This window comes from Conger conger, chromosome 15, assembly GCF_963514075.1.
Source record: "Conger conger chromosome 15, fConCon1.1, whole genome shotgun sequence".
Lineage (NCBI taxonomy): Eukaryota > Metazoa > Chordata > Actinopteri > Anguilliformes > Congridae > Conger > Conger conger.
In genome coordinates, this window is record NC_083774.1 from 20,320,637 (window position 1) to 20,334,687 (window position 14,051).

General features: G+C 41.4%; 1 protein-coding gene across 1 annotated transcript in view; it reads right to left on the reverse strand.

Moving 5' to 3' along the window:
* LOC133111067 (neural-cadherin-like) overlaps positions 1 to 14,051 on the reverse strand; it is a 95,362-nt gene that overhangs the window by 14,946 nt on the left and 66,365 nt on the right. Inside the window, exons 23-28 of the mRNA XM_061221227.1 lie at positions 11,635 to 11,849; positions 7,935 to 8,062; positions 6,811 to 6,938; positions 6,283 to 6,406; positions 3,968 to 4,148; positions 1,120 to 1,286 (exon numbers count right to left, since the gene is read on the reverse strand). Coding sequence (XP_061077211.1) covers positions 1,120 to 1,286; positions 3,968 to 4,148; positions 6,283 to 6,406; positions 6,811 to 6,938; positions 7,935 to 8,062; positions 11,635 to 11,849 — 943 coding nt within the window. The remainder of the gene's footprint in view (positions 1 to 1,119; positions 1,287 to 3,967; positions 4,149 to 6,282; positions 6,407 to 6,810; positions 6,939 to 7,934; positions 8,063 to 11,634; positions 11,850 to 14,051) is intronic.

Sequence of the window (14,051 nt, forward strand, 5' to 3'; positions counted from 1 at the left end):
GTCTGAGGAGAATGGCCAGACTGGTCAAAGCTGACAGGAAGGTGACAGTAATGCAAATAACCACACATTACAGTATGCTGACTGAGTGATTTACTGTCATTTTAAATAAGTTAAAAGCACCAAAAATCAGTTTGTCCGAAATGCAAAATAGAACAGGGCTCGAATTTTCTGAAAAATATACAATGTGACTTATTACAACAACAAGAACAACAACAAAAAAAAGAATATCTAGCTGCTCTTATCAGTTGCAATATTTTCCCTCACAAAACAAATGCTTTCAATTTAAAAACAAATACTTTCAGGACATGGGGACCTACAATATGTTCAATAAGACATTGAAATAAATGTTAGAAAGTATGAAATTGCAGTGTTCAGCTATCCGACTGTATAAATGGACTTTATGGAGGAAATAAATGCAACCCGCATGTCAGTTTGGACAAGAAAATCTGCTGAATGCCAAAAGTCAGCATTCAATTTGCCTTACGTTCTTTCCTCTATCATTCCTTATTGTCTTCAAATTGGTTGGCTACGTTTCCCATTCAATATATCTCCCCATCTCTATTAGCCATTGCAGCAGGCTACCACAGAGAAAATGAATTCGGTGCATTTAGAGCCACTGAGTATGAGTTAATGGACTTTCAGCAACAGAGCTCCCAAACTACAGTCAATCCATGCACAGCATTACATAAAATTGCAGTGAGTCACATAAATTGTCTATTTGAGCTCGTTGAATATTCTGTAATTTCCTCAGTTGTATATCATTGTGTTTTGAGTGCAAAATGGGAACTGCAGTGTGCTGCAGTAAATGAAAGGGTCAAGTTTATTTGTCTATTAAAGAGAATACTGAAGTGGCTGATGAGGCTAGCTAAATTACCCACCTCTTTCACGCCAATTTTTTTGTCTGCCCGAAGACAACCTAACAATCACGGGAAATACACATACAGGCTCCGCTGCTGTTATTGATCAAAAGAATCTTGAACCATAAAAAATCCCCGCACAGTACACAAAAGTGACGGTATCACGTAACTGCTCTGTTACGTGATATCACGCTGTAAGACATGGGAGGAACGGGAGGTGTAATTTGCAGAGGAAGAGTGGGGAAACGGTGAAGCGGCTCACCTCCAAACGCAGGTACTCGCTCTGCTCCTTGGACAGCAGGCTGATGATGACTCCCCAGTGTTTGCGGGACCGCACCAGAACCTGCACCAGGGTCCTTCGGGTCGGCAGGGGGGACCCCAGCTGAAAATGGCTGTAGCTACGCCCATCAAACGAGTACTCGGGGACCTCTGTCAATCACAAACAGCAAACAATATACTCGGTTCTGTACAAATCCAGAAGCCAGACAAAGTTAATTCAGATCGTATTCTCACTTTGCAAGCAATGTCTTCACGCTAATTAACAGTGCTTCCAAGATTCAAACACATTTAGACTCCTGTTCATTACACAGATATTTTAATGGATGAATTCAAGGTGTGGTACGTTGCAAGGAAGTAAGACTCCCAGTTGTTAATTCACGCATACTTCATTGAAATGAACCCGTCAGAAGCAGCTCCAAGGCTCTTCAATGACATTCCCTGCCCCCTTTCGGTGGATCCTCCTATCGGACTTATTTATTTATTGGATTTTTGAACATGATGGCTACACACTTCATTCTGTTTTCATCTCACTTCAATGCAAGGCAGCCTTTAATAACTTGTTCCCTTCCAGTCCCTGGGGATGAAATGAAGATGGATGTCAACTTTATTGGCAAGTCCCCACGGAGAAGCATGACTATTTAAAATGTCCGGTTCTGCTCACGCTGGATGATGGTGCATGAGATCCAGCCCTCCTCATCTCAGTTTTGAGAAGGAGCCCATAAACACATTGTTTGATGACGTGAACCCTATGCCCCTTATTATTCTCCACGATGGACTGCGTGGGAGGAGGTGGAGGAGCCATTGAAATTTGTATTCCGTCCTGATGCATACGCATATTCAGGGATCGCATTTAAAGAGAAGGGCCAATCTGGGGAAGGCATGTCTACACTCTCTTTATTCCATCAGGGAAACTAGGGGATTACAGTGCGCATACTGTATCACAACATCCCTTTCATCTTTATAGATACAGCTCCAGCTAACCACGAGACATCCAACAAAAGGTAACGTCCCTCACTCGCTGACTTCCTGATTGACAAAATGGCTGACTGGCTTCGGTCAACATAAATATGCTATATTGAAAAGAAAGCACTTTGGTGGGCATAGAGTGGCACTATCACTATTTCAAGGGATGTGAACCACCAAATTAAATATAGTTTTGAAGCAGTCGTGTTATTGAAAATATCCAAGTAACTTTTGTCTGAAACAGATTTGTCTGTAATCACACAGTTAATACCTTAAATGTATTGCAATATAATATCATTAATGGAACAGTGCACAATCAATAAACAATTCTTTGTAATCAGAAAATTCTTGTCTAACACAAATTATGAGAATCTCTAGAGATTACCCAAATCCAACAGAAAACTAATAATTCAGAACAGGGTATTGATCTAGTAGTACAATACAAAAACCACCTCAGAGTGAGCTGGCATGAACACAAATATGTGCACTTGTACAGACCCATTTAATGTGTTCTTAAAGAAATATATACAGCCATAAGGTTACAGTGCATTGGTTTGCTAATTGTGATGCAGGGAATAAAAAAACTAATCTCCAGCAACATGTTCTGCATAAGATGCAAATGTGTGCCAACCCACACTGTGTAGCATATGGAAATGAAGTTGAAGTTGAAAGTGTTTTGAAACCACTCTGAAACAGCATTTTGGCATAAGTCTATTAGGAAAAAATTAATCTCACTCGATTTCAGTCAAAATGTGGTAAACCATTAAATATGTAATTTAAGCAACAGGACAGTATTTCTTTTTTTTTTTTTTTGAAAACATATAGTAAAAAAGGGTTTTGAAATGCCATAATTATTTTTTATAATCATTGTCACTCATTTACTTTGAAAACTTTAATTCTTGCTTTCAGAATACAGACATAGCCATTACTTTTCAGTGGAGGCATGAATAAGGGATATTTTGGCACACCCAGGGTGGGATCAAACCGGTAACCTTCTGCTAAAAAGATTGCTCTTATCGCCTAGGCCAATGTCGTCCTAAGAAGTAAGAATAGCCTGTATGGGTTTACTTCTTGGTTGAGATTTCAGAATAACAGGTAAATAAAACACAGCCTCCTTCTTCTTTAGCATACGTTCCCTCTTCAGTGTTTCACTGCTTCCTTGTACATATTATTTTCATATTATCTAAAAAATTAAGTATATTGCACCTTAGTTTAAGTCAGTAAGTCAAAATCAGTTAGACTGCATATCCATTACCATCTTGTACACTGGCAGACATCAGAAAGTACTCCAACTTTGGTTTGAGCTTCATTCTGTCAGCCTCTTCTGTCAGGCTAGCCATTGGTAGGACCTCCATAGTTAGCATTAGATGTCAGGTTCACTGGAATTGGTATTTTAAACAGTAGTGGGTCTGTCACAGGCAAAACAGCAACAATGACAGCTTAACAACATTGATATCGTGGTGTTCTGACTGGAAATATTTTGTTTTTACTCATGGTGTACGAAGGCTTTTGTTGAAATGTGTATGGCCAGGGAGTTTAATACATGAAGCAGTATTGTGAAGGTTATGCCATTTCATTCTAACCCTGAACATGTAATAGCCACATGCCCTTCAACCCACAAGTACTGATTCATCAATGGACTAAGGCAGTTGTTGTTTACTTAAATGACCCTTTTCCCTGTAGACTATCACGGTATTTAACAAATATTTTGACAACTTTTGTGAACTTTGCAGTCCTTTGCTTTGAGTTCTTAAAAAGGAAAATGAATGTCAGGCTGCCTTACAGGAAATCTCTGAACAACAAAGGCAATAAGCCAACCATGTCAGCCAGTAAACCCTGCATTAAATGTATAGTTTTGGGTGCCATACCCTGCTCGCACTGGTGCCCAGTGTACCCTGGTATACACTGGCAGCTGAAGGAGCCCCACTCTCCATGACATCGGCCATGGGGTCCGCAGGATGGGTACCCCATGTTTACACAGTGTCCGTCTGTCATCAGACAACCCGGGGCACTGTTCTTAGAGTCTGCAGGAGAGCCAAGATCGTAGACCTAAAAGAAAAAGAAAGAAAGAAAGATTACTTTTACCACGGCACTGTGACCTGCTTGGGAGAGCACAGGAGAAAGGGGGAACACAGACTCCTATAGCTGGAGTAGGTGAGAGCCAACCATACAGGAGTAAAACCATATAAGGCTAGAGCTCACAACCTTGTGGTAAATATAAAGCCCAACCGCTTTATTATTTTCCTTTTATACATGTTTTATCCATATAAACAAAATATAATATAACATACATATATAAATTCAATTTTATCGATATACATTACTAGGATATGTGGAAAACAGTAGTGTGTAAAGGTTAGAGTGATGAGAACCTGGAACCTGGAAAAATAAAGTGGGTCAGTATGGACCTTGGAGAGGCTCTTGAGAGAGTAAAGCTGGATGTGCATTCAACCAGTCATAACAAAAGCAACTCATATCCAAGACCATTCAAAATATGACGAATACATATTTGTAGATTTTAATGTGATTATAGTAAGTAGGGTTTTACATTGCTAATCAGGTGATTTACCAACATACTGAACATTTCAGATATTTCCATTTTTATGTCAGATGATTCACCAACTGGCTGTAACTGGCAGCAGGTGTGACTGCATAATCTTAATTGTGTACTCTATGGGTCCCTAGTTCCAATTCAGGCAGTAGAGGTAGGTTCAGTGTTCAGTATGCAAGACTCATGGCTTAATTATAAGTGCAAAGAGGGGAGAAAGTGTTATATGCAATGTACATTTTTCTTCTATGTTCCAGCCCCAATAAAGATGCAGGTTATGACCCCATGAGTTGAGAATTGTGTCTGTGGAACAGCAACAGAATTAAAACTAAAAAGAAATCCCCAAAGCCAATGCAGCATGGGAACAGAATTTCAGCTTGAGTGTGCACTATGAAATGTACATCATCATCCATAAAACCATGGTCCTCAATAGCAGCACATACGTTTTCCATTACCTCACAGCAACCATGGGTTACTTTGGTTTCAAACACCTTTATACACCGTGCTATAACGTGTGTTTATAGCACGGCTATCCAATTCGAGTCATGGAGGGTAACTGTCTCTGCCGGTTTTCATGATTTCCTTTCAATCAGCAGCTACTTCATGTTTTAGAAACAACACATGCTGACTCCAGCCAAACGGTGACTAAATTTCAGCACTTATGTGCAGAAACACATTAAAAACGAGGAGACACAAAGGTCCTCCAGGAGTCATGTACTGCTACTATAATGCTGTGTGAATTTACACCTTGTTGTTCATAATCGGAAATAAAACCCAGACCCAATACCTTGTAATATAATAACATAATGATTACGGCACTGTATGAATGAGCAAGTTCAGGTTTTCCATTAGCGATTAAAAGGGCAGTAAAGTAAAAATTAGTAAAGTAAAAATTAATAGTCAAACATCTTGCTTAATATGTGTGAAATAGCTGGATCCTAAGTCTCCTCTCAATAATACATGATGAAACTAGAAGGCAACTCTACCACAACTGCAAGTAAAAAGCAAGAAAACATCTTTAGGCATCTAACATAAGACATGATTTCAAATTATTCAGGCATTTGAAAATATTTATCTTCGCTAATAGCTTCCTACAGTACCTCCAACCTCAATGGCAACAACAGTTCAAAGCTGCCTTTCAGTCATTTAGCAACGGGTTTGACCCCAGCCTTTAGCTCAGTGTCAACAAGGTGTTTTTTTTGTGAACAGATGATTTTTGTTGATTAGTACTTCAGAATATTATAATGCTTTTAATTAGCACATTTAAAAGCCCTGAAATAGGAAAACATGCACATGAGTATAATCATTTGGCAAGTGGCTAATATTAGTATTTTAAAACTGGAGCACTATATGCAGATTGCAGATTATGTTGGGAATAACAATAATAGTCATCATCATCATGAAAAGGACTAGTCCTTTTCTTGTATGCACATGCACATATAAGTTTTGACCAAAAGTGATGGTGGGGCACTGACCATGGTATCTAACCAGGATTGATTCAGTAAATATCCAGCAGTACATTTGACAAATTAAATGTAGAGAATGTAACTCTTACAGTGTCTGCGAAATGCCGGAAATGTGAAGTTTGCAACATGAAGTGGTTTGGTTGATGGTTGTAGTGTATGGCACAGGTACCTTACTATCCACCACCAGGTTGCGGATGCAGCCGGAGAAGTGCTTGTGCTGTAACTGAGGGTAAACGTAGGGCAGGTTCTCATTGACTCCACCCAGCTGCAAGACTTGGGTCACGTTGAGGTGCCTAGGGGAGACACGCATGGGTGGTTATTCAATCCATCCATCTACTGTACAGTATCAATATCCAGGCACGACTAGCCTAGCCACAATCAATCCACCAATTCATCCATCATTCTCTAGAGGGGCAAAACATGTAATGGCCTATGATACAGACTAACTCATGATGTAAATATGACACAGTGGGTACAGTATCATATTGGGGGTTTTCAAGACCAGGCTTGATACGGTGTTTGATACTATTTAGCTTTTAGGCAAAGTAGGCAGTAGGTAAACTTTGGGGTAGGAAAAGTCGAGCATTGCTGGGCTGAATGGCCTGTTCCTGCCATTACCTTATGCTATGTTATGTTATATCAGTTACTGCAGAAGCAGTGATCAGAGGGTGATAATGTAAGGAATCAGTTGTGTTACCTGTCCAGGTTTGGTGTGACCCCAGTGACTTCACAGGAAGAGTGGTCTTCAGTCGTCAGCCAGCCGTCGACACCCTCCGTCTCCATGACGGTGACACCACTGCAGCGGTCCAAGGTGAAGCGCACATCCTGCAGAGCACAGAGAGGAACAAAGAGCTCTTCCTGGATGAGTCAGAAGACGCTCAGGTGTAGAGATGGAAGAAGGTTCTCTCCCTGTGAGTGTGAGTGTGAGTGCTCTTTGGGTGATATGATTTCCTATTCATGCTGCTGGGCTCCAAAAATGCTCCTTTTTGTGTACTTTGTTCTCCATTATTTTCCCAGGTGAGTCCCACTGAGATTTCCATCTCATTTTCAAGGGAGCCCTGGCCAGGAACGGCAATGAGCGGCCAGTTCACACAAAAAAACACCATACACAAAGGAACATCACAAATCTTTGATAATACAATTACAGAAATTTGTATTAGTAAAAGAAATTACAAACATTTGTTCTTAATGTCTCAAACAACTTCTTGAAATCACCCAGAGGGTTGAAGCAGTCCAGCTTAATGTCTTTCTGGAGCATTATTATGGGGCATTATGCCTGAAAGCAGTCTTTCCACGCTTTTGTGGAAGGGTGAGGTACAGCGAAAAATGGCACGCTTTGGGAATGCAATTGTATGAAAAGTGTTCCAGTTACAAAGGCAATTTAGCCATTTTTAGAGATTTTGGTCGTCTGATTGAGACACTTGTAGCAGTCGGAGCAGTCCTAAATTATTATTAGGATTATTATAACATACATTATTGCAAAGGCGAGAGATGTGTATCCCACGCTTGCTGGTTTAATGCGCATAGCAGTCTGGGGATATTACAGAGGCACATCAGAAGGGAAACATCCAGTCATTTTTGCCTGACACATTATACCTGGATCCCTGTAACAGCTGGGGGGGGGGGGGTATTTTCCCCAGACATGCAAACCACAGATATTTCAATAATCAGTATGTACCATAGCCTAGAGTCCTTTTTCCTTAAAATTCAGGATTCAGATATCAATTATTTAAAAAAGATTTAATATTAGAGAATCCCAGAAGAACTCAGAACCATTAGACCATCATGTGGTGTGAGAAATGTCGCCTTACAAACACGCACCTTACTATTGCTCCTTATATCGAGCCTGTGCCATCGTCTGTCTGCTACATCCACGTTGCTTGGCAACTGAAGCACCAACGTGCCAGAGCCGTGGTTTATCTTCAGAGTAGGCGTGCCGTCAATAATTTCTGGGAAGAAAGATGCTATTATGAAAAACCTTGCGGTCACGGCAAGTTTTTATAAGACATTTCCCATATTATCAAGGTCTCAAGGTTTCATCATGAAATTCTGCAAAAATACAGAGATCACACTAATATAACCCACTTCAAGCACAGAGAAGCATATTTTCACTAAATGTATAGCAGAGCTCTAAAACATTAATCAGTAACATATTTACTGAAATATGCCTCTTTGAAAAAAGGAACGAAACTAAGCTGATACCAGGAACAAAATATAGTCTAAAATATGTGATTAATAACACAATTTTATAAGACATTTGACACACAATGGGATTATTTTAACAATGCTTCAGTGAACTTTGGCATACTGTTTTCATTGGCCAAACAGGACGAATGTGTTACCTGGTTTACATAATATACAAGGGTCTTTCATGGCATGGCAGATTTACACTAGATTTACCTACAACCTTTATAAAAGGCAAAGGAGGCAGGCTCCAGATCCATCCAGAATGGCATTCAAATGCCAAAAAAGATTATTATTATTTTATTTAGCAGTGTTAGCAGCAGGGTCATGGCACCCAAAAAGACTAACATTTGGAAAGAAATAGCAGATGAGGTTAATGCAATCTCATCAATAGAAGCAACTGAAGTGAAAAGAAAATGAATTAACTGAAATTAACTGATTAATGAAAACTGAGTAAAAAAAGAATAATGTCTAATTGACTAAATCTGTCTGACAGAGGAGGCCAATGCATGACAATGCTTTTGAAAGCCAACGAGTGCAAACACCATATTTATAAACACCTGCATGAATGCTTCGTGAGAAATGTGTTCATATCCAGCTTAATAAATTAGAGCCAAGGAGAGTCTCCATACTTTAACAACTCCAAACTGAAGAACATACTGAACTGAAGTCCATCTAATTGAAGAGACAAAAATCCACACCCATCCACTCTGATACTGAGGATCCCTCCGAACTGTATTTGACGAGGCACAGTTGGAGACAGAGCTCTTAAAAAGCCAGTACCAGGTTAGAAACATTGACCACAAGTCCACCGGTTCATGTAAACACCCAGTATAAATTCTTAGACCAAAAACTCTAGGGAGAAAAGTTCTTCCCCCAAAAGCAATACAAACTGCTTTACTCTTTCACAATACACCTGAAAGAGAAAAAAACCCCTCACTGGGGAACTGTTAAAACGGGAGCGCCAGAGAGACACACACACCGAGTGTCTGCACCTGTCTGAAAATCCCTTTGCAGATTAAACCGGGGAGCGTGAACACTCTGGAGGAAACGCTACAGGTACAGGGAGAGGCTGCCAGAACGTCAGTTCCATCAGTCTGGGTTGGGTGCGCTTCCTCTGCGTGACATTTCCAGGTGAGGGGCGGCACGGTGGGTGGCGGCTGAGGGCCCGGGGAGGGCGGGGGAGGGCTCGGAGGCAGCACTTAGTCTAATTGAGATTAATCAGGAGATGATGTGTCAGAGTGGAGCGGCATGCCCGGCCCGGCGTGAGAGACAGCACTTAGCTCCGCTGAGTTATGCTGGCGTGGGCCAGATGGACGGATTACGCCTTCGATGCGTTCAGACAAGAGCAGGGGATGGCGCTCGCCCGGGTCCCAACACACTTCTGCTTTTAATCTACATCTGTGATCGTGCCCAATCCCTCATCTGCATTCCGCATTTCTCCCTCTCTTTCTGACACCAGAGAAGATTAATCTCGCCGCTTCGGCACAAGGAAACAGGGTGGTGAAGGAAAAATGTTTTTTTCCTTAAATATGAAAAATTACTCCTCCCGAGCCCTGAAGCAGATGTCACAAAAGGCAACAGGAGGATTTAATAAATTATATTACAAATGACTGAATAAACACACTCAGTAACAGATAGGGTTTCTTAAAGCATGTGACTTAAAAGAGCAGTCTGAAATCTGGTAAAATATGCTATGCATATCCCCCTGTGGATATTTATGTACAAAACTCCGTAACTTGAAAGTGATATTTGAAACCAGGACCATGATAAAACTCTATGAGGCTAAGACTGTGAAACAGATGTGGGAAAATTGATAATAATGCGCGAGTCGCACACTGGGTGTAAGCACTCCACATTTTCATCCCAGAGATTAAGTTTCTAAGAGTGGGCCTGGCTTAACCCAGTTTGTGCTTCCTGCTCACTCACTCCAGCCTGATCCCATTGTGACATTAGCCTCTGTGAAGAATGGGCATGACGGGAAGATACTGTGGCTCTGACTCGTACGTGTAACCTTCTTTTAAGGTAAAGGGACGCTGTAAGTCTGAGTATACCAGTAGCCTTACAAGTAAAATAAATAAAAAGAATTATCATTATTACATGAAATAAAATAATAAGTAAATGACTGTGGATGAATTGTAGTTTTTGTATTGCTACTAGTTTAAAGAGGGGAGGACGTTCTCTCATATTCCACAAGAGATTCTGATGATACAGGCTAGATCAGGACCCGGGTCCCACCAGCACAGGTTTTAAATATATGGCTCCACTCTTTTCAAGTACATCCCACGTTTATTATTCAAATTGCATAACATGCCTTAGAAGGTACGTAAGGTCTGGAAATGCATACCAGTACCGCTTCTGAAGACAAATATATCATAACCTACATCCCATCCAAAGAGCCACTTAACATTAACAACTCAGAGTGCATCTACCAAAGTCTCAGGAACCAAAAGGAATTAGAAATGCGCAACACGATATTTCCCAAAATGGGTTTGTGTTTCTGGCTTACAGTTGCAACAACCGAGAATATGTCAAGATGAGGAGATTTCTCTCTCTCTCTCTCTCTCTCTCTCTCTTTCTCCACTTTTTTCATTCTTCTTCACAATCTCAGTACTGTCCGTCTCACAGCTCTCTGACAGAGCCCTCCCGTTCGAGGCAGGATTCATTTGACTCGGTCTCTCTGATTATCGCTTCTTTCTATTTGCACCTCAGTTCACTCGGCCTGTTGGAGCACAACCTGGCGGACCCTCCCAACTGAACCTGTCTGATTCGATAACATAGCGGGTGCTGGAGAGGTGGATAACTGCCAGTTTACATTTTAGCAACCAATGCACAGGAGAGAGTGTACTTTAACTGCCCATATCACTGGTGGAGGAAACGGCTTTAAGTGGGTATAATTGCACGTATGAATCTTCAAACCAGTGTATTACAAAAAATAAATCAAGTGAATATGCATTGTAGTCAGTTCTTCAACCCATTGAACCACAATATTTAATTCAAGTGCAAGCATCTGTGATTACATCTTCGAGATTCATATTTTTCAACATTTATTACTTGACTTGCTTTCTTATATGTAATGAATATGCTATAAAGCCACTTGAAAGAAATACATAAAATGCACTAGCACTGAAACTCAGATTATTAAAAGTAAAAGAAAATTAAATATACATATTTGATCATGATACCACACCTCAAACTCTTCATCGGACTTTCTCTTTCGACATTGGGTGACCCCCCAGTTCCAAAAAAATTCTACCTTCACACAGGGAGCAGTGACTCAAGATGAGTTCTATCTGTGTTACTGTGAGAAGCTTCTGGAAATATCCGTTGACATCACCTATTGCCATGAAGTCCTCGGGGTCCCATGGCTGAAGCTGAGCGACCGGCCCACTGTAGAGCAGCAGCCCGTCTGCAGCCTCGCTGATAAACTCCAGGGAGAGGTGACTTTCGAAGCATGGCCTTATGGGGGGAAACCAAGCATAGCCATTGCCATGGAAACTGTGCTTGGTCTGCTGGCAGTCTGGGCCCTCAAACTGCGAAGGACATCGGCATCTGCAGTGAGAAAACAGAGCAAAGCTCCAAAATGATTACCGTTATGATATAGTGACTTCGCCCTCGAATGCCGGCTGAATCTGCAAAGCCTTGCTTCTGCATGAAAGAACAATGAAATTGCGTGACTACAGCAGTAATAGCAAAACACAAACACAAGACGGCTTTCTCTTTCCCGCGGGACACATTTCTCATAACTCATCCCTAATAGCAGACGAGGCACGGCAACTGGGCATCGCTGCACCTCCTGCACAGATGAAGCTCTAAAAACTCCGGAAGTCTCCGTGTCAGCAGATAAGGACCGGTCGCTCTCACTTTCTCCTCTGCCGGCATGCAGATCTTCATCTCGCTTTGACCGTCTCTCCTCCAACAGAACCCTTTCATGCGTTTATCCCCTCCAAACTCTCCCCGTTACACTGTTTGGATCCCCGAAAACTGTCACTGCTCACGCAGCCGGAATGAAGATCCTGACAACAGAGGCATGACCGGTATCTCTCTGGAGTCACACTCTACCACACTCAAGCGCGTACGTATCTGACAGCACACACTCCCGCACACGAAGTGCGCTCACTTACATATTCGCTTTGATAAACACACATAGCCCAAACAATACGCGCATTTCAGGGCCCTGTGCTTGCAGTACAAGCTTTCACGAATTAACTGCATCCACCTGAACCTTCCAGCGTTTATGAACCGAAGAAAACAATGGCCCCCTCTCCCCTCAAAACCTGATGCAAATACTTTTCCACATCGATTCACTTTGACACACATGCCGTTCCTTTTCCGTATCTACCTCAGCTGACCGTTCCCTCTCACCCACACATGATCTTAAGTACATTTTCTCTTCTTTCAACTAGTCGTGATGTATAACCATACCCCCCCCCCCACCCTCCCTCGCCCATACTATATCCAGCTGATCAAAACCTCATTTTACACCGCCTATCACCACTTCAAATGTATTAATAATGCATTACTTGTTTATTTTGTCAAGGCCCAGCTATTTTCTTGTTCATTTTTCTTCGTGCCTCTTCAATAACTCTAATAGTGCTTCTGCCATACCTCACACCCCCCAACACATCCCTCTCACTTTTGTGTGCAACAGAAAGCCCTTTACATCTGTGCTGTGTGTTTACGCAGAAAGCCCTTTACATCTGGTGTTGTGTGTTTACGCTCTCCTTTCAAGCTGCCACTCTGATCAGAGATGGAAAAGGAGACTGCTGCACTAGCACAGGCTCTTTGCCTGACAGAAAGAAAAATGAAAGAGGATGAGTCAAGGACTGCACGCTTGGGCTAATACAATAATGTGTTCCTTTAATAAACTGCAAACAATAATCAAAGATATGCCTGTGTTTACAAAGCAAACTGCAGGGAACAAACAATATGAGGTAGACAACTTGGGAAGAATGATGAACTGCACTTTCAAATCAGAGCAAACAAAAGATAAGTGAATCTTTCGCTGTCAATCTTTCAGGCACTAAAGTACAAACCCACAAATGAGAACTGACTGTAAACGTTAGAGATCTGTTTACAGCAGCTTTCCCTTCTGGATTTTTGTGGCGTTTTTCGACTGAAATCATATACTCTTTACAAAGGTTTACATCCTGGATGGTCTGTTTGGCAGGAAGGTGAAATCCCAGAAGGCTCTGGAAACATAGACGCTGTGGCGATACATCAGCTCTGGCGTCTTGAGCTCAGGTTTCACAAAGCAGAGACCGGCCCAAGCAGGCAGACATGTTAAATGCATCACAGACCACATTTATGCTTGCAGCTGACAGGAGATGGGGTTGTTCACGGTTTGAGCAATGATGTCTGGGTTCTATTACAGTCAACGTTTGTTTTCTTATGTACACAAGGGTTCACACGCAGGCATTCCCTGTGAGTTACCTTTTATCAGATGATGAGAGAAACAAATCACAGTTTTGACTGACAACCTGTTACTCAAGCAGAATGCATTTTGAGTCTAATCTTTTGACTTACAGAGAATCAGTAAAATGGGCTTACCCGGAGAATTCAGAAAAAAGTATTTTTGTGAAAATAATAATTGACATGATAGTCAATGCACACTCCACTTACATTTTATTTGACAAATTTTTTAAATTTTAATTTCCATCTGTAAAGGAGGAATACGATGTCCTTTTTGTTAGCTGTGTGAGAGGACCTTTTGCCCCAAACACAGCAGTTATTTGTCTTGTCTGATTATTAATC